Here is a 21754-nt window from a genome sequence, read left to right on the forward strand (position 1 = left end):
GTTAGCAGAGGAGCTGTGTGATAAGCCGTGGATCTCACAGAAGAACTGATAGCAAGACCTACCGTTTCATTCCCCCTCTGATTATACAGTAGTGCAGCAAGGCTTTGCAGAGACAGATACAGCCTAACTGAGGGAGGCAGAGGATGAACCAAGGCTGGTTTACAGCCAGTTTTGAGGCTTTTTTTTTCTTTTGAAGTGACTAGTCTGTAGCTCCATTTCTGAGAAGGTTACTTGAACCTGTGACTCAAACAGAGAGCTCTCTGAACGGGGTAAACCGGTGGCTGCAGCACTTGTGGGACAGAAACTGCTGAGTGCTCAGAGCACGTTCCCCTCTGCAAACATGGTGGCAGCTGCTTTCGATCTGTGGCTTCTCACTGCTATTGTGTGAGGGACTCACACTCTGAGTTTCAAGAGCCACAACAGAAAGTAAAGCTGTGGCTCATCTAGGACTGGGTGTTATTTTAATGAGCTTAATAAATCCTATATAGGACTGAAAGTTTCTTTGGAGTTCTCAGTCCTGCAAAGCAGCGCTCTCAGTCTGACCTTTGAGCCTTGTACACTGCAGAGCTCTGAAAAACTGCACCAGTTCTACGCTGCACCAATTTCAGCAACATCAGCAACCCCAGTGGAAGTAGCTCAGCCACTTTAGCAGCTGTTCTCAGCATCAAGTTGATCAGACATTGTACTGCAAAGGGCTTCCGCTGCCACAGCTCACCATGGTCACAGACACTCACTGAAGTCCAGGAGGTCCACACTCATGTAGAAACAAAATTATTTGCTTTGTGAAAGAAGTACAGAAGATAAGGAGTTGGAATTTTGTTAACCAAACTCATCACATGATTAAATCTGTAATGTTCATGAATGTTAATACTGTTCTTGTAAAGCATGAATGGCAAGGAGTCATTCCATGTACAGTATGGACACTGACCTTCAAAAGGAAAAATTCATTGCAGCAGCATTTATCTCGCTTTTGGCAAAGCAGGGTGATGAACTAGTATAATTTTTTTATTTTTAAAGTACTATCACAGTTGTTTTCTGGCTACGTTACAATTTCATTAATGGATGTGTATTGTAAGTTATCTATCCTTGGACAGTCTACTTTGGAACAGTCAAACTAAAAAATCACTTTTATAAAATTATTTCAGTGTGGTTTAATACCAAATGCTGAGAAATATGGGAGCTATACCAAGAAAATTAAAAGCCCTAGGGCTAAATATTTTTATAAAAGTCACTTAAAAACAGAACTTCAACCAACTAAGTTGACCTTAGTTGTTGCAGTGCTGGAGAGCTTTGCACAGCTATAACACTGTTTGAATTATCAGAATTTGCCAGTGGTGTAAGGTTGTGACTTCTACTAATAAAATATCTGCAGCTTTTGATTGAGGTGATTAGGGAAATGTTCAACCAAAAGGTTTTCAGGTATCCAAAACCAAAAGATACCTGAGGATTTGGCCCTTAAGTGAAAATATTCACAATTTTCCAGAATGTTTCTGGAGCAAAAGGTTGTGTCTCTCTTCCAGGAAAAGGATAGGATCCTAGAACACAACAGGATTGCTGCATCCTTCCTTATGGTAGATCTGTGCTGCTCATTTTTGTGTGAGCGTAGCACAGACAAGCAGTAAATCTCCCATGTGGCACATGGACAAGGCAGTCACTTCAGCAGCAGGGATGTACAGTTTGGGCAATGCACACAGCCATTTCAAGATCATTACTAATCCCAAACCACTTGTTCTCTTCTGAAGGCTCTGTAGGGAACTTCTTCTCCATTCAGCCCTGCTCCATTGCTCTTCCCATCCCTTCCCTTTGTGGTGCCGGTGGCATTTCCCTGGATGTTGCTAGCCTTGTCTTTGGGAAGTCCCCTGGCAGCCCTGCTCTGCCCCTGCCCATCTCCATCTCCCTGGCATCCCACTGCCTCTCTCTGCTGCCCCCATCCCATGCACAGGAGAGGCTGGAGGATGAGACAGGCTGTCCACAGCTGACTCCACAGAGAACTTGGCCTCAAAACTCAACTCAGGGTGTATTTTTGAATGTCATGTAGGCTGCAAATGTGCTGCAAGGACAGGAAGCTGTTGCTGATGTACTCCTTCTGTCTCCTCACACTTGGCTGCCTGGACCAGGGAACTCATGTGCCACTAATGCAAACACTCACTGCATTTACCCCGTGGAGTTCCCTGATGATGCACAACTGCATTATTTCAGTGGAAATTGATTCACTAGTCATGAATTTCATTTGAGAAAACCACGTAATTTTTGGTTCACTGTCTGCTCTAAAGTGACAGCAGCTCTTTTACATACCCCAACAGGCTCAGCAAACTATTTGGTCAATTTGAGATTGAGAAGAAAATGCTATTAAGTCTTCATTTCCCAAATGCAGCTGATGGTGAATCACTTGTGCCTAGTGAATGGTCTGTCAGGTCAGCAAAACCAATCCCTTTCTTATTTTTGGGCACATATATCCAAAAGACACTAATTCTTTGGATAAAAAATGTGAATGTACTTTACTATGGTAAAAAATACATGAGACACTAACTCAAATTATTTAACTCCTTACACTTTATGAATGTTTCGTGTGTCTGCTTTCAGAACACTCCTAGAGTGTTCTGTTTCAGTTTGCTTAATTTTTGAATTCATGGCATTTCTGAATTGAATTCATGGTATTTTTGAATTCATGGCATACGACTTTTAATAACTCAAACACTGAAAAAAAAATTCAGGTAAATTGTTAATTTTTTATAGTTGTCCATCTTTCATAGATGACTTCTTTTTAAGCTTTTGCTGTTAGGTAGTATTATGACTCTAAATGAATCCAAATACATATTTAGCAGTTAAACTTTTTGCAAACAAACAGGTAATTATTCCATTTTCCTGTTTCCAGCAGGGTACAGATCTATGCAGATGTAAAGCAGTTTGAAGACAGATGTGGATAATTATATAGTTGTTTGCAGTGATCCAGTATAGCACAGTGAAGACTTCTCTTTGGCCATGTGGCTGAGCACATGGCTACAGATTTAAGACAATAAGTAATAAACTTTTTTTACCAGAAATAAAACTGGGGCACAGAACTGAGCCCATCTTCCTTGCAAATAATTTTTCCATTTTTGTTAATCAAAATTGTGCCATTTTAAGAGGTGCAATGTTTTTCTAAGGAATAAAACTAAGAAAAGAAGTTACTTAGATTGATTTGGTGAACGCAGTTATTGTAGTTACACACTTCATAAAAGTGCTCTCTCCCAATAATATACAAAATAATATGAATTTGAACTTAAAACACAAGTGATGAACCCTAACATCTAGGATGAAGCTTCAGAATATGACTCTAAAGCAGCTACAAAATTTTAGACAGAGCCATCACATTAGCTCCCAAATTTTAAAAAATGTAAAGAAACAGAGACCATCTGTTCAGTAAGTTGCAAACCACTTTGCAGGATTTAATGTTTAGAAAATTAAATTAACTAAGAGATAAAAAAAGTGCCAGTGGCTGGAAGTTTAACCTTCAAAATCAGAGTTGAGACACACTTTTTAACATTAAGGTTATAGCATTCTATTTATAGGGCTTGGATTCACTACCAGCAATGGTGTATTTTCTGTGAATCACTTTACATTAAGACATGATGACTTTGTAATAATGTGGTTTAAGTAAATCAGAATTTGGGACCTCATGCAGAACATGGATGAAGAATGCTCCTGTGCGACCCAGCATGGGTTCAGTGGGTATAACTGTCCCTTCTGGTGTTCAAATCTCTAACTGTGAGCCTGTAAGTAATGTCATGACACAAAAATAAGCAAATCTGGGCCCTCATACTGAAAAGAAACATGGGTTCCTCTTAACAGAGTGGCTCTGGGGCTTCTTTGATGCCCTGGTATGTGAAACTTGTTCTAGATTTGCATTTGAGTTTTAATCTATGTTTCTGTGGGGTTTTAGTGTAATCAAGACATTATATCCCCAAAGGTTCCTGGGCACAAAATAAACATTTGTCAAAAAAGGAAAACTTTGGTGACATTGAAGAAAAATTGTGATAGCATATGTCATCTACTCCAGCAACTATTATTATTTTAATAGTTTTGTGGTTTTCATTTTAGATTATACCATACACTAAACACCTAAAATGCTAGAAACCTCAAGCTCAAATATGCAGAGTCTGTCTCACCATTATTTTTAGAACATTTGATGAACAGGATATTATAAGCTTTTTATGTTAAACAGTGGTTAAAAATCTATAGTTTGAAGAAAGGCATGGTGACCAACTGTTGGAGAATGAGTTCTAGTGTGTGAATAAAGTGCAGATCACTCTAATGGAGCAGAAACTATCAGCATTTTGCCCTGTCTCAAATAAGAAGTGATCTCAGACTCTGATTCTTTAGAATTATACACATTTTCACTTTCACACAGTGTATTTAGATTATCACTGGATGCCCTTCATTGAACAATGCCCACAATTACTTACACAAGATTACTAACTAAGTAATCTTACATTACTTAGTTAGATTTAATGTTGCTGACTTAGGAGTCTGTGAATAGATGGGCACAAGAAAAGGGGAAGAACCGTGTCTTGGGGATGGTTTATTATCCCATATAATTTTTGGGGTTTTAAATCTGTTTTGTTTGTGTCTGGAGTGGCAGCTGTCCCTGCCCCAACTCTGGGGCTGTCTATCACAATGTTTGGGAGCTAAGATGGGGTTTCCAGAGGGAGTTGGGGGTGAGATGGGATGCAGCCCTTTCATTTCAGCACTTTCCCTTCAACTGGATATAAGCAGCCGGTATCTCTGACCATAGATCCTGCTACTTCTGTGGGTTTTGCCTGCTTCTTTTTGGTTTGTTTCTTTTTTTTTGCTTTGGCACTGAGACTGAGCTTGCCAGCTTGCCTTCTTTTGCTGCTCTGCCATTGGGAAGCCCAGAGCCAGTGCGTGCCCTCCAGGACCGGGAACACCCTCGTTTAGCGCCGTGAGCAATCCCAGGGGCTCTCTCTCTGCCGTGTTTGGGAGCCGGGCTGCTGCTGCCCGGTCCTCGCTGTGCCTTCACAGCTGCTCCAGGGTTTGCACTACCCTGGGGCTGTCTGGGAATGCCGTGGTCCAGCCACAGCTGCAGAGCTTCCGCTGCCTCTTGCTTGCTGCCCCAGGTGAGCCTGCCCTGCCGTTCCAGCTTGCTGCTCCTGAGGTTTCCTGCCACAGCTCCTTTTGCTCTCCAGAAGGGACACGGGCATCAGCTGCCCCGGTGGGTTTGTGAAGGAAGCCGCTTCTCCACCCCACGCCATGACCGTGCAGACACAGGCGGCCGGACTGGAGCCACAGCGCCCCCTGCAGCCCCGGGGGAATGATCGCATCCCCTGCCCGCCGGGAGCCAGCAGCGCCCCTGCTGGCTGTGCCGTGAACTGCACCGAGGGGACAGTGCCTGTGGCCGAGGGAGGCTCTGGTTGGGTTTCTGGGGGGAAGGTTCCACAATTCAGTATTTATTCAATTTTTTTTTTTTAAATAAACATAGTTTTTTCACTTTCGCCCCCTCATATCCATTTCTCTCTTTGACAGAAGGAAAGGGAGCTATTGAAGCCCTATTCTCGTTAGAGGAAACACTCATTCCAGGGAGTTTTCTCCTAAAATTTGTCTTGAAACCGAGACAAACCAAAATCATAAAATGCAGATTGCGGGGTGAAGAGAACCTGAAAAATATCTTTGTTCCTTAAAGATCTAACTTTTTAATCATATTTTTTAAACCCTATTAAAAAAAAAATGAGGCCAAATACATTTTTTTTGTTGAAGATAAATTGCGCTTCTGACCCTTGCAAAAAAATTGAAGTGGCTTATTGATTAATTTGGACACGACTGTCCATTTTGATATGTATAGCATTTCAAAGTGTTTAAAAAATGAGAAGGTACATCAGCAAACAACTGAAAGTAGAAAGATTTCAGATATTCAGATTATCTTGAATAAAAAATTTATATTCTGTGGCCATCAGAGAAATCTATTAAACACCTCACGGTGCTCATCTGAGTAAGGACTATTTCCAGCAAAGTGTAGGAGATGTACAGGTGATTCAGACAATTTTTTCTTACTGTCACCTTCAGAAGACTCTTCCCAGCCATTTAGAGAGAAACTGGAGATGATTCCATCCATTTTTCCCCAGTGTCATCCAACCAGTATTTATCCTTACATATGTGATAAAATATCTGTGATTCCCTCTAGAAGTAATTCACAGGTGCAAACTTGCCTTTTAAAACCTGCACTAACTATTTATGATTGTTGCATTAATGAATCAGCAAGGCAGGAACTGTAAAGATCCTGGAGCAGAGGATGCTGCCTGTGCTGCCTTTGCCTGCACTGCACAGTCTGTGACACTCAGCAGCCAAGGGCAAGGTCTTGTCCAGAATAACACCGAATTTTTGCACAGCAAAACTAACATCTGTGTCTTTGGGGCACACTGGGCAATCATTAGCACTTTTCTGACAGACACTCTGTACTAGATTTTGTGATTAACATATTGTGACCATTTCATTTCAAGAACAAGTCAAACGTTATGGCACTCTCCATATCAAAGGAAAGTGCTCACTGCTCCAAGCTCCACCTGTAATGCTGCTAAATAACAGTAATGAGCATTAGTATCCATGTAGTAGGGTCGGTTTACATGGTGCTTTGTAACCATGAAAATAACATTTCAGAGTGGTAATTGGGGAAATATATACTCTCTAGGGAAATCCTCTGATTATCTAAAAACAAACTTGGTTTGTTTAAATCCTTCTTGCATGACCACAAAAGTTTCTTGTTTCCTTGGAATTAAAATAAAAAAATTAAACATGTGCACATCATCTTGAAATCTTCAAAACACTAAATACTTTCTTATTATCTAGAAGGCAAGATTACTTGTTCCAGATACCTTACATTAGTTATTAGCCCTAAAAATATTCCAAAAGGGTGAAGTTTATGTTCCTTCATTGGACTACAGCATATAAGCATTGGACTACAGCATATAAGCACATATAATAGTTTATAAGCATAATAAAAGCAAAACTTTTCCCAGTATTTATCAGTACTTCTGCTGAAGTACTAAGAATATAGCACCTCTCCATTGTGGGTCTTATTGTTTATTTCTGTGATATTCTTTCTATGTATGCCTTTGTACACAACTGCTCTTTGGAGAGAAACAACAGTTGAAGTGTGATCAGAAATTCCGTATGTTATTTCAGAGCCAGATAATCCAGATGTAGCCTTTTTCTTGTGAGTTTCTTACCCCTCCCAAGTTTGCCAGGAACCTTTTGGTCTTATCAGGCCATTGTATTGCATATTCTGCCCCCAGACTGTGAGATGAAAGCAGCAAGCACCAGTACAAAATGCCCATATACAGCACAAATTAATCTTGGGATTTTTTCCCTTTTTTTTTTTTTTTCACTACACTTCAAAACAGATCTGCTTCACCAAAGTTTTTATTTTGTACACTGCTCTGCACACTAATTATTTCAATGCACCTTTCCCATTTTCCACACCAGCTTTGAAATAACTTCACAAAGTGGATGTTCTTTTTGGATGAGGCACATAAAAGCAAAGAGAACTGTTGAGAGGGTCACAAGGAGTAGAAACACAAACTCTGACCTTGAAGCCCCATCTAAGAATCCTATCCTGCAGAACACTATAACTACTTCAGCACAAACCTCCAGGACAGGTACAGGAAACACAAGTATAGTTTGATTAGCATATTTCCTCTTAGCTTTGTGGTAAAGGTTTGGCAACTTATCCCTCTTATCCCTGCCTTTGATTCCATCATATTGAACAAAGAGCAAATATACAGCTGTTGCCATGGAGCATGTTATATGTTCACACCCCAGCTTAGCACATTCCTTCTTCTCCTTATACCATGAATACTGAATGTTCATTTAAACACTGAAAAGACACTGAGGAATGACTTCACAATGTATCTCAGTACTAAAAAACATCCATTTAATGACTAAGTAAATCTTTTGCACGTCATGAGCAGCTGATCTAGGTCTTCAAACCCATCTTTTTGTACATCTCAAAGAGTGGATGGCTCTTGCAGTATGACTGAAGGCAAACAAATCCTAATGGAACCAGGTCAAAGAAAGTTAGAAGTTCAAAGCTGCTTGTAGGAAGCTCCCTTCCAGCTGCCTGGTGAATCTAAACTCAGATTAACTGAGTCAATTCACATACACACACACTTCCACAGATTGCACAGAATTCAGTTTTCCAAATGGAGATGCTTTTCTAAGTGAAAAAGAATTAATAAAGAATTAATAAATTATTAGTAAATATTTTAGGCAAAATGTATTACAGAATCATACAATAATGAAGGTTGGAAGGGACTTTTGGAGACCATCTGATCCAATCCCTTGCTTAAGGCAGCACCAACTTAATTAAGTTGCTCAGGGTTTTGCTCAGTCAAGTTCTGAATATCTCTAGGAGTGGATATTCCACAGCTTCTCTGGACATCTGTCCTGGTATTCGACCACATGTATGGTTTGTGCTAGGCATGATAGTGAGGACAGCAGAAGATTATTACTGACTCATTAGAATCAGATTAATTAGCTGTCCAATTTTTAAGAGTCCTAGAAGTTAAAAGTCCTTTTTGTAAGCTCATAAACCATTTGCAAGTGGGATCTTAGTATTAAAAGTGACTCAGAGGTTTGTTATACTAAAGTGGGAATTTAATCGTCCATTCATGAAGTATCTGGAAAACAGTTTGGGTGTTGGAGAACCAGTGTGCATTGGTCTCTGCACTAACCCTCAATTTATAACAAGCAGACAGCTGCAGCCTTCCCCAGCTCCAGTTTGTGACTGGCATAGTGCCACAGAAAGAATGTACACTAACCCAGTCCCAGTGAGACAAATATAGGGAATCAATCTTAGAAAAACCTACATTTATAAAAATATAATTCTGTAATTGCCCTATTCTATGGAGGTACATGGAACAAAGCCCTTTGCCACACTGCTGCAAATGCATCCAGGAGCAGCTGAGATATTCACACAGCCGCCAAGTTAGGAATCTGACTAACAAATACATGGAAAATTTCCTCGGTAATATATTCAGTGCTTACATATTCAATAGTGCTTCGAGCATAGACATTTCTAAATGGTTCCTCAGCTTCATCAGAGTTCCAGTCTCACCCTGACGCTTGATGGGTCTGCAGCATCTCTGAACAGAAACAGAAGGTAGCTGCAGCATGGAGATGTGCACATGCCTCCACAGGAACCCTTGGAGTGATCCGGCAGGCGTTTGGAGCAGGGTGGCAGGATCTGTACCTTGCCACCTGAGAAACCTTTCCAGGGTTGTTCCTTAGGACCTCCCTGAAAGGAGTAATGGATTCCAACCTAGAGCAACCCCTACTACTAGAAGTACTGCCTGGCTGGAAGTACTGCCAAAACTTGGCTGAAACCTTATCATCAGGAATCATGATGACCTGAAAGAACTCAGGACTCATCAGTTAACAAGTCCTTGGCTTGAGTGAATTACCAGGGCTGACAGAGGACTCACTGACATCGAGGAATGGTGTCCATCTGTTGCCAGAGGCAGCTTTAAAGAGATGTAGGGCCTGAGGATAGCAGGAGGGTAACCTGTGATTGTCTCCTGGGCAGCACCATCAGTGGCTGTGATGGCACCTCCCAGGGACTCTGCATTGCCAGAGGAGTTTCAGGGCAGCGTGTGGCCAGAGTGGTGTGCTCAGCCTGACTCACTGCAGACACTGGGACAGGCCCAGATGTGTCAGTGCCTTTCACCCACCCTGGAAGCAAACATCCTCCTCAGAGCCCAGCTGACTGCTCTAAAGCACACTTTGTTAAATCAGTGGATATGCTTTCACACCCTGTGTCTCTGTGTTTAGAGCACTGTCCCCATATTTTAAATGCAGATATTTCTCATTAGCTGCATTCTCAGATGATTTAAAATGCATCTGACTGATGAACACTGACAGCTTTCATAACTGCCTTTGCTGCTGTCCATAAGATAGTTTGTTCCTTCCAAGCACCAGTAGGAAGTTGGTTTTACACTGGGCAGAATTCAAATCTCAAACACAAATTAAATCTGCAGTGAAAACCAATGCAATAATTGAGGCCAAAACTTGGCCTACTGACCCTGCTCATCTGAATGCTATTTCTATGGGGATAATGATGCATTATTCTTCCTTTTTGACAATTACTTCTTCACAGATAATTTTTGAAATTTTCTGTGCCATTTTTCTGTGATGTTCCTCTGGTATCCTGGATACTTAGTTGTAATATTCTGTGCTCCTGTCACGCCATTATAGTTGCCTAAAGCACGTTTCTTTATTCCTTTTTCTGCTCTACCTTTCTTTTTGGCTCTTTCCTGTATTCTGCCACCACATTAACTTCATTTGTGTAACCACAAAAATGAAGAATTCTACTGAATTCTGAAAGAAACCTTTGTGTTTCATGAGTTTTCTTCCCTTATTATCCCACTACTTTCCAAACTGCTACTTCAGCTTTTCACTCAAAGGATCACCCCTCAGCTTCTGTATTGTACAAAGTCATCTATTTTTAGCCCTTTCCCTTTAAAACCTATCCCTGCATGGCATTATTCACAAATTTGACTGTTACTACTTTTGCTATATGGCTGTTCCAAACCAGCTGCCCCTTACTTTAGTCTGGATAGAAAGGATGAAGTGGATATATGATTTATGCTTCTCATATCACCTTAGCCCTGTCCAGTCACTCATGTAACATGGACAAGGTTCTGCATTTTTTTCTCCCTTCTGTATCAGTGATGGGGAGAGATTACTGTCCTCCTTCACATTCAGACCCGGGGATTATTTTTGATTTGCTCTGTCAGGTATTTATTACTGTTCTGGTTCTGGCCAGGACAGGGTTAATTTTTTGTGGTAGCCAGAAGGGCCATGGCCAGGACCCTGATGTTTTTTTATACTCCTTCACATAATTGCCAGGGACAGGGAAAGGGACTCTTCCAGGGAGAGGGTGTTTCTTCCAGTCAAGAAGATGAGGTAGAGGGAGCTGTCTGGTATTGTTTACTTACAGGGAGTTTTTCTGTGTGAAGTAGTTATTTTCTTATACCTCTTGTTGCTGTTACTGTTAATTTTTATCTCATTGCTGTTTCCAGTAAATTGTTCGTGTCTGAACTCATGGTCTTTCCCTTTTGTGTCTCCAGTTGGAGGAGGAGGGAGAACAGAGGGTGGTTTTAAAGGGAGTACTAAATTGGAGAATATAATTTCTAAGCCATGACAGTCATTTAAAAAATAGTTATATCTCCCTGTGTGCAAGAGCTACAAAATGCATACTGCCACTGGAGATCCTTTACACAAAAATGCTGTTTCATATCCTAGATCTAGAGTAACTACATCTCATTGTCCATTTGTCTTGTTTTGCAACCCATAGCCTTGATTTTTACCAAACTGTCATTTCAATCCTTGAAAATTTCTGCAAAACTATTGCATTACCCTGCCTTAGATATCCCTGTAAAATCCACTTTGAGTCCTTTAATACAATGGCCACTTGGACTGACCATTGTCCCCCTGTAGCCCCCTCTTGTCCCTCATCCTTTTTGCCAAGTCACCTATGGAGAGCCAGCAAGCCTCCCTGTTCAGTTGGTAAATCCTCTCTGAACATCTAAAATCCCAAAATCCTCAGCATCTATAGACACATTTTGTGACACAGGGCTCCCCAAAACCAAGGCTTTCACATGTCTGTGCTCAAGTTTACCACTTTGCTGTAAAAGGGCTAAAAAATATTTTTCTACCTACCCCACAAGAACATGTGGTTTGTTTTATGACAGTCGTACCAGTAGCATTTGGAAAGCAATGACTCACTGAGTGGCAGTACAGCAAATAGTTCAAATATTTGTTTATGCTGTATTATAGCTAAACCTTTGTGTTTTTTTTAATGTGGAATCTTCACTTCTGACTAAGCTTTGGGATGGATGTAAAAGTGTTGAACTGAAGTCCTGGCCTTGAGTTGAATCTGAATGAAGCCCATATGGTGGAGAAAAGTACTGTGTAAACTGTACAAAATACACCCAAAAAAGCCATAACTAAACAAGGTAGAGAAGAAAAAACTGCCGATGAATATAAAGGAAAACAGCATTAATCTTTTTCTAATGATTTCAGGTAAAATTTTCATGTAAATTAATAACTGCTTCCTGCATTTCTGAAGTTGCTTTAATGTTGAAGAGCACCTTTAGTGATAGTCATATTTTTATTTTTTAAGCATTACTTAACACATTTCAAAATCTGTTTGGAAACATGAGTATTTTTAACAAATTCCAAGCAGTTCTGCCGAGAGAACAGGGATCTGTTCATATAAACACTGGTTTGCTTAGAAGTCTCTTCAAGTCATGCTCCTGTTCCTATAAACTTGTTTTAAAATAAAAACCTAAAATCTTTATGGTTTAAATCCCAGGGATTCCTACTTCGACTTTACTTGCATGTAAGTAAATAGGGAGTAACTGTGTTGACTTGTAGTACTTAGTATAGGCAGAATCAGAACCATACTAGGTTGTGCTGAGCCCTTCTTTGCTGATAAATGCACACATTTCCCACACACGCTCTCTCAGATAGCAGAAAACAGAAGAATCCCATTGAATTTGGCAGAAATGAGTTGGGCCAGCAAGTTTGTTGTGGATGTGTTCAGAACTGACCACTTTTTTAGCATAAAGAACACCAAGAATTTGGAATGTCTTGCTTCTTGCTTTCTTTTCAACTATTACCAATGAAATACAGTAGCAAACTGATTTATTGTACAAAAGAAAACAGAGATTTGATAAAATGTGTCAGTCTGCTTTAAAATAAACAGAACCGTGGTTTTTGGATTTCTAAAATGTTTTAGATGATGATAATGCCTTGAAGTCAAAAGGATTTAAACCTTTTATGGAGGAACAGATCCAAAGAGGTCTCCCCCATATTGCATAACAGTTTTCATGACATGGATGCACTCTTGGATAGCAAAGGAAAAACTCCTGTTCTTCCTCTATATAAAGAATATTCAAGATTACCTTAACCTGATGCTATAAAAGATCTTGATTTTTTTCATGCACTTCTTTTGCAACTTTGAAAACATACTTGCTTTCCAAATGAAAGCCTAAAACATTTTTAACAAAATGCATTCATTTAGGAAGGAACAGCTGTTTGCTGTGCAACCTCTGAGCAATAAGCCTGGACAGAAATATGTTCTGTATCACAAACATGTCCAATATGAAAGGGTTTGTATGATGCACTTGTCTGCAGTGACAGGGACTACACCAGTTGACCAAAAAGTCTCTTTCTGATCCCTAGGTCACCTGTCAAGTTTCCTTGTACAAAAACAGTATCAGTTTGTACAAAAACACCTTCCCTCCAGTGCAAGACTGTTGTGTATATTCTTATTCCTGTTTGCTCCAAAACCCACAATGATTGTGGCACTTCCCCCACAGGTATAACTTATACACATAAACTTCAATATCCTAAGAAGAGAAAGTGATGTAGATTACGTTCTTAAATTTATAGTGGGAGATGGAAATGGCTTTATCAGACTGAGAGATTTGAGCACTCTTAAGTTCTGACCAGGAAATATCTTTTGGAAACAAAACATGAGAGGACATGATTATGAAAATGGGTCCTGTTGGTAGAGTAAGCAGCAGGGACAGATGGCACCCAGGGGGAACCAGAGCCCCAGAGTGGGAGTGGAGATGCAGCACTAGGACAGCTTTGAAGAGAGTCAGAAAAGAACAACAGAGACGAGCCCAGAACTTCAGTTTCAATGAGACTGAATTTCACAGAGACACGAGACTTCCCAGAAAGCTGCTATAAGGTCACTGAAGATATGAGTGTTCTTGGAAGCTGTGGTTGGTTCAGGCCCTTTGATTGGATCTCTGCTTGTTGTGAAGGGAAACTCCCTCTGCCAGAAGGCCCCTTAGACAGATGTTGCTCAGGGAAGGTAACTTACAAAGTGTACTCCTGCAGCAAAGTGTTGGGTTCAGAAAAGAGGAATGTGAGACCACCACATTGAGCAGTAACTTCTAAGGCTGCACCACTGCTGCAAATACAACTGATGGCATTGCACTCCTGGTTTTCCATCTAACCCCAACCATGGAACCTCACAGCAGGACACCTCTGCAGTGTTACTGTCTCTCAGGAGGGGAACATCAAAGGTGCAGGACAGGAAGCAGCTGGAGATCTCACAGCATTTATTTTTTTCTGTTGTGAGTCTTCCCATGTCTGTGTTGAAGGACACATACATCCAATGCTTTGGGTGTAGAAATCACCCAGTGATTTCTATACTAGGCTGATAGGCTTTGCCCAGTGAAAATGCAAAAGTTCCAGGAGTTCCTTACTAAGTTTTAAGAGCTCTTCTGATTCTAAGGAAATTGGAAAACAGAAAATAAAACCCCCATATGCTTAAAAAAAAAAAAAAAGGAACTGAATAAAAAGCAATGTCTTCTGAGATTAATGGGGTGTTCACTGGTTTTCCTGGGAAGATGTAATTTGATGTTTTGCTTAAGAGTAATTCCAATGAAGAATGGCTTCCCTTTTAGTTTTAAGACTATCTAGCCCTTTCATTTCATTGTGACCTTCCAGGTAACAAGACATATTTAGTACTGAGGGGGTTTCATAGCTGGACCTATTCCATGGGTCAGATTCTGAAAAGGCTCCCAGCAGCCATTCCACTGTTATTTTTCTAACATGAATACTGGCTGCTTCAGAAGACATTTTGCCATATTTTTTGTACATCTGGAACAAATGCTCCAATTACCAGATTTTGTGAAATCAAACACAAATACAAGAAAAACAAAAATAAGTTACAAAGACAAGAAGGCAAAAGATTTACTGCTAATGAGATAGAGTATTTCTCAAAGCAAAGGTAACAAAAAGGGGGAAGTTAGGGCAATACTGAATTTTTCAAAGACAAACATGTTGAATCAGATGGCCTTTATCTCTCTCAGAAATCTTACTGCCTTTCCTTCTCTGGCATTTTCTTCAAATACCCTTCCAACACCCTCAGGCACAACATGGGACAAAGACCTCCAATGGGAAAAAACCCACATAAACCAGTACAAGTCCTGTAATCATAGTAATGAAAGGCAGTTTTTCTAGTGTCTGTCATGCAGTTGCTCTGATGCCCTGAAGAGTTCACTAACAGAGACCATCTGAACACCAGTGATTACAGTTTCAATTGCTTACTTGGATGTGCATGGCAAGAAGAGGAGATGACATGTATTTCTTTTGGAAATCACTAAGTAGATATGCAACCTTCCAAATGTTTCTAGAAGTTTACTGATCTCCCAGAAGGTGTTTTCTGGGAACACAAGGATTTTTATTTATGCTCTTCAGAGCTGTGAACTGAGATGAGTATGCTGTGCTTTGACTTTATAATTACAGCTGTAGAAATAATTCCATAGGAATTATCCTTTTTTAACTTAGCCTAGATTTCATTTTTATGATAAGCAAACAATAACAATGTGTGGTTAAATGATTGTGACCCAGAATTTTTTGTGAAGGAAGGTTGGTGGGGTTGTGGTACTCTGCATATATAAGCAAAACACTTAAGTTTATGAAGCTCTAGATATTTGTGCTTTAATCCACTTATGTATTATTTTATTTCACATGAAGTATAGAATGCAGATATATTTTAAAGGCTTTTTATTTATGACTTTCATCCTAGTTTGTGCAGTTGTGTATAGAGCTAGGTTTAAGGCTACTTGGAAGCTAAAAAGTGTGTTGCAAATGCATTTGCACAGATGCCATGTTCTTATTCTATTTGTTCTCTTTAAAAGTATTTATATGGTAACATATCAGAACCTCAGTTCATCCAGAATTAGCCAGCGGGGGCAGGGAGAGAGAGAATCCAGGGAAGAGATGTTACATGACATTTCTAGCAATCTTTTAACTGTGATACCTCAGCAAGGTTTGTTTGTAGTCATTGCACTTTCATTAAATTTAACTCCTTAGTTTTCCAAAGCAAATAAAGTGAAATCATGGATTTGGCAACTGCAACTACCAGGGTCACTTTTGGGAACATGTTACTCACTTCTGATTAAAGATGGAACTGAGGGGGAAAATGGAAAATCAGACACTGAAGCCCTAGATGTTTGCTGCATATTCTCAGAAACATGTATTGCTTATTCTAGGGGAGGATTTAAAGTATTGTTTCTATTATTCATTAGCTGTCACAGAATTATTTCTCATTAAGAAAACTGATATGACTTGTGCAACCTTAAGTAAATACAGAAAGATTATTATTTCACATAATACAAATAATAATTTGTTAAAACAAATACACATCATTAAAAAAACAAAGTAGTGATGTTTGTTGTTACTGTGGACTGTGCATAGAAGGGAAATGAGACAGACAGTAGCAGGTGTGGCTAAAACCCTGATATTTATGCCTCCACTGAAGCACTTCCCAGTGGCACCTAAAGGGGATAAATATTACTGAAGAACTTAAAGCCCTGTGGTAGAAAAGGGACCATGTTGAGAGGTCAAGTATATTTGATGCTACCCTCAGATGCATTCAGTGAACAATGAGGCAGTAATGAGGACAGGAAAATATCTGCTCAGACTTTTTATGCATCATTAGACAAGCCACTGGGTATTATGGTTGAACTAAAAAATCAAGGAAAACAAACTAATTTTGGATTACACCACATTTTTTTCATTTTCTCCCCAACAAAACAATAAACTGAAAAGAGAGTTGATCAGAAACAAAACATTTTCTCTTCAGTTTATTTAGTCTTCATTTTAGTTAGTTAAATTTGAACATTGATAGTTTTGTTCTAAAAGTGCTGTAATGAAATGGTTAGTCTTACCCAAATATATTTGCTTTCTGAACATTTTTTCAGAAACTATTTATTAGATTTGAACCAATTTCATGACTGCTTTTATTCTCCCTTCATGATGTGTTTAAGTGGTTAATCACATCCTCCATTGCCATTATTTTATTTCCCAGGAACAAAGACTACTCATATTTTCTCTTTTTATCCTCCTAATTGAAATGCAGGATGCCTCATCACCAAAATACTTGAGTGTGTTCCATATTAAACAACACCCTCCACAAAACCTCTTCACATAGAGCAACAATGTGAAAATAAGAAATCTGTGTAGTTAAAGATATGGGCACAAGTGAATAAAGGTGAGGGTGGAGAGATGGTTTTTATATGTGATCCCAAAAAAGGTATTTGCCCATCCTTTCTGAGGTTCTTCCTTCAGTGAGCAAGTTGGGGAACAAAGCTGGTGCAATCCCTCAAAACAAAGACAAGTAACTCTCAGGTAGCACCAAACTGACACAGAGTTTGTGTTCCAAGTGCAAAGTCCCGAATTAAAAGAGAGGGGAATGCATGTACATTGTTTATCTGGTACAGACAGAAAAGCAGTAACCCAGACTCTCCAGTACTGATAGCTGTGGTCTACCAAGTTTAGCAGCAATTTAATTTTTTCCCCAGGACACACATGTATGTGTTTTGCTCCTTGCTCTTTAGCAAGCTTCAGTAATTAAGGTAACAAATCCACAGGCAGCCCACACAGAGTTCCTTGGTTCAATGTACAGTTTTTCTGGCTAGTCCCTGATAGGAAGATGAAAGTGTTTTAAAGCCAAGGCTAATTTGGACAGCTGCTCCCTATAAAGTCAACAAGATGATAATAAGTCTACTATTAGTTTGACAATTGAAAGCCACACCTCCCACACAAGGGAACAAAAAAATGCCAGTTCATTCATTTTGTGAAGCCTTTTCCCTCTTTTTAGACAAATGATCTCAAATTTGCCCAGCCTGAGCTTCAGTTAATTGTTTTGCCTCTCTGAGCAATCCTGAAGGGGACTGTGCTAAATTCAGAGTAAAGAGGATGCCTTGCTTTGCTTCTGAGGTGGTTCTGTGTAGATATTTGATAAGGCAGAGCACAGGAAGGAGCTGTTTGAGATGCTGCAGTGGGAGCCCTGGAGATGGAGGAAGGTGTCCACTATGACTCACAGACAGATATCTCAGCACAGTTCCCATGTAAATGAACTGAGATAGAAGTATAATGTTTAGTTGCTAATTACATTTAGACTCCTTTGGGGAACCCACCAAGATTTCTATGAATGTACAGTTCCAGCCAGTGAACAGACAGAATTAATCCATTGGTTTGCTCTAACAAGGGACCTAAAATGAACAATTACTTACACTGCTGTGATTGCCCTTCTTCAAGGTTAAATTCTCCTTACAGATTCCACTGTTGTTCTTCACATGAGATGATTTTTCTTTGAGGAGCAGTGAAAGCTGTTACATGATCTATCCACTTATTTATTCTTCTAAATTAACAATACTGCTTTGGGTTAATGATAATGATTTTTTTTTCATTAGTAGCATCTTCATCCTTCATAAACCACATATTAAAAACAAAATTTAAAAATTAAACTATGAAAAACTAAAACCTGGGAGAGTCCTTGAAATTTTCCTTATCATAACTGATCTTCCAGCATAGACTTTTCATTACAGATATATGTAACAAAACCTGTTTGTTCTAAAAACCCTCCCTACCTTCCCCACATTACCAAGTAGTATTCCAAAACTTAATTCCTACTGCCATTACAACATTTTTCCCAGTGACTTGATCTGAATTTCACTTGATGCAGTTTAATCCCAACTTGCTGCCACTGGTGTGATATGTTTGGATTTTCCTCTGCATTCTCCCTCTACTTGAGGCTTGACCAGCATCCAGGTTCCACAGTATAATGATGTTAATTCACATTCAGGGTGTAGTCCCAATACAGTCCATTAGCCCTAGGTGCAGAAATGTTCCTTAGAATGCCATTCTCCAGCACAGGCTGATAAAATTCATTCCTTTCATTCCTTCAATGTAAGAATCCTGACTTAAAGCCCTTTGTTTGCTATTTTATTTTTTAATTGGTGCATTCAAAAATTTTGTGTATTTACTCAAATATTGAATTCCTGAAAATCCAAATTTGTGTAAGTTGGAAGCAGCAAAGTGGATGTACACTATTTCAAACAAGATCTTTGATGTAAAATACTGCAATTTGGTGTCATCAGTTCTCTGTTCAAGGTAGTTTCAAGACACAAAGAAGACTGGGGAAGCTTATAGGGACAAAATACACGTGTGGATTCAGGAGGATGACCAGTAACAAAGCAGCAAAAACCACTTTATTTGACTCTTTGAAACAAGAGGTAGCTGAGGAATGTAAAGCAAGAGTCTCATTTTGCAACGAGATTTTCAAAGAAATTGTGCTGTCATTAATGATCTCAGACTGTCTCTTGTTTCTTCACATTGGAGCTATTGCAAGTGCCCAGATCAGATCTGAGGATGTGTTTATGTGTCTTTCAAAGTTTTCAGAAGGGGCAGTGGTCTTGCTGTCAAAATGTCACTGGGGCTCTGCATTTCACTCCAGTATTCCCTGGTATGATCATGGGAATTCTTTCTAATACAGTTTTGGTTTTTCCTTTTAGGTAGAGAGGATTGTTGACAAAAGGAAGAACAAGAAGGGCAAATGGGAATATCTCATTAGGTGGAAAGGCTACGGGAGCAATGAAGACACCTGGGAACCTGAACACCACCTGCTCCATTGTGAGGAATTTATTGATGAGTTCAACAGACTACATGTTACCAGAGAGAAGCGATCCAGGCACGGGAAACAGGCCAGCGCACCCAAACTGCTGCGGGAAAGCCGAGGCTCGTCTGTTGAGAAAATAACACACAGACCTTCTGAATCTGGGAAGTCTAAAGGATCAACACACAAAAGGAAGAGAATTAATCCATCTCATCAAAAACAGAAACGAGGATATGCAGCAAAGCCAGGAGCTGCAAATGACAGGGCTGCTAAAACTGTGACTTACCGAACTACTCCCAGCGGTTTACAGATTATGCCACTGAAAAAGCCACATAATGGTCTGCAAAATGGAGATGGCAGCCATGAGAAAGATTCTAGACATTTTGGGAATGGCTCACAGCAGCAAAACGTGGATTTAAATGATCACGAAGGAGAACAAAACTTGCCCAGCGTGTTGGAAGTCAGTAACAATTCCCCTGTTGTGAATGGAATTGGTATGTGATTTAAACAACTCCTCTGTGCGGGAGGGGGTGTTAATTGCAGCAACTGCAAGTAGGGCCCACTCGTGGAAAAACTGTTGTCACACAAGTGATATGGTGAGAAGCACACAAACAAGTTCCACACTTTCCCTACATATTATACACTTTTTTTATCGGTTGGCTTCTCTCTTTCCCTTTCCCACGTAGTGATGGCGAAGCAGTGTGGGCTCTGTCACGAGATTTGCAGTGTAAATCCCTATGGGAAGTGAGGACAGGGCATGGAGTAGGAATGACAACTGAGATGTGTATAATGCTGCAACTTTGGGTTTGTGTACCACCACGTAAGAAATCACTACTCAGTTAGGTGTGCTCGAACCCAGTTGTCTAGAGAAACCAGAATTATTTTAGAATTAATAGCACTCTTGCTAAAGTGCCCTGGTAAGTGTGGCTGAATAAGATTCAAGTTCCCAGTATTAATGCTTGTCATAATCAGGAACACTCAGAACAGCCAGGTCCTTGTTTCTGACAGTGACTGGACACATCACAAGTCTTAAGACAGACTTTAAAGGAAGGTACAAACAGTCTTGAAATGAACAAGAAGACATAGGAGAAATTTCTCTCTAATCCTCATAGTTACTGACTGGCTTAGTTCTCAAAGAATAAGGTTCATACTCTCTATAAAAACTATTCAACTTAATGGAAATTAAATAGCTTCTCATTATCTGTATGTGTCCAATCTTTTGGGTTTGTTTATAATCCTACCAAATTTACAGCCTCAGTGGTGTTTTGTGACAGTAATTTCCAGGAGCTAACAATAAGAAGATGCACATTTTATTTGATCAGGTTTTGGGATTTTGTTGGGGGGCAGTTGACCTTTACTTTCACTGAGTAGCCTCTTGTCCCTCTGTGAAGGGATGAGGTGGAGGATGCCCTGTCAGTCTGTAGGCAGCCCCAGCCTTTTCAGCCTTCCTACTACCTGGAAGACTTTACTGATTCCTGAGAGTTTTGAGTATCTTCTTGTGCCATTGGTGTGGGGAGTGGTTTTAATACCTTTTAAAAACAGCAGGAGCTGTTCCAAATGATTTCCCACTGCTTATTGATACAGTGATGATAGAACCTTTGGAGAAGTGGTTTTTTTCTGCTCTTACACATTGCATAAAGGTTTTCATTGAGTGATCCACGGTTGCTCTTGGGGTTTTTTCCCTACCTTGTTACAGTTAATTTAGAACACAGCTTTATGTATGATCCCTTTCACTATGCATTTAATCTGCTTTACTGTTGCCAATTCACCTTTTTATTTTGATTCAGTGAAGCTCTTCAAAATCTTTCCTAGTTTTCACTCTACTTATTTTGTATTGCCTTCAAGTTTTCCTCTCATATTTCTCTTCCCAGCTCATTAATACATACATTAAATAAACTAATCCTCTGCAGGTCCTTGGGACAGCCAGCTTGACATGATGAAAAGTAACCATTTGTTCCAATTATTTATTTTTATTAGCTACTTTCTATAGCCCATGATAGTACTCATTTCCTTAACAGCTTCTGGTGAATTGCCCTGCCAAAAACTTTTCAGAAGTCAACATAAATTATATCCCCCTGCTTTCCATTTTCCACCCTGCCAGCAACCTGGCAAACGCTCCTTGATTTGAGGAGGAGAAGTGACCTTGCCCAGTCTTACTGGCTATGTGTGATAGCTACTGGAATCTTTCAAACCAGGCAGCAAACATGCTATTAAAAACTCCCAAACCAGCAAAATGCATGGTCAGATTTAAATGCGTAAGTACTCCTGGTGATGCCAATG

The 21754-nt window shown here is 39.8% G+C and overlaps 1 protein-coding gene across 1 annotated transcript in view; it reads left to right on the forward strand.

Annotated features, from left to right (window-relative positions):
• Nucleotides 1-21754, forward strand: part of CDYL2 (chromodomain Y like 2) — a 60212-nt gene that overhangs the window by 12944 nt on the left and 25514 nt on the right. Inside the window, exon 2 of the mRNA XM_059857404.1 lies at nt 19374-19968. Within this exon, the coding sequence (XP_059713387.1) occupies nt 19374-19968 (595 nt within the window). The remainder of the gene's footprint in view (nt 1-19373; nt 19969-21754) is intronic.

The sequence above is a fragment of the Haemorhous mexicanus genome, chromosome 12 (assembly GCF_027477595.1).
Source record: "Haemorhous mexicanus isolate bHaeMex1 chromosome 12, bHaeMex1.pri, whole genome shotgun sequence".
Taxonomy (NCBI): Eukaryota; Metazoa; Chordata; class Aves; order Passeriformes; family Fringillidae; genus Haemorhous; species Haemorhous mexicanus.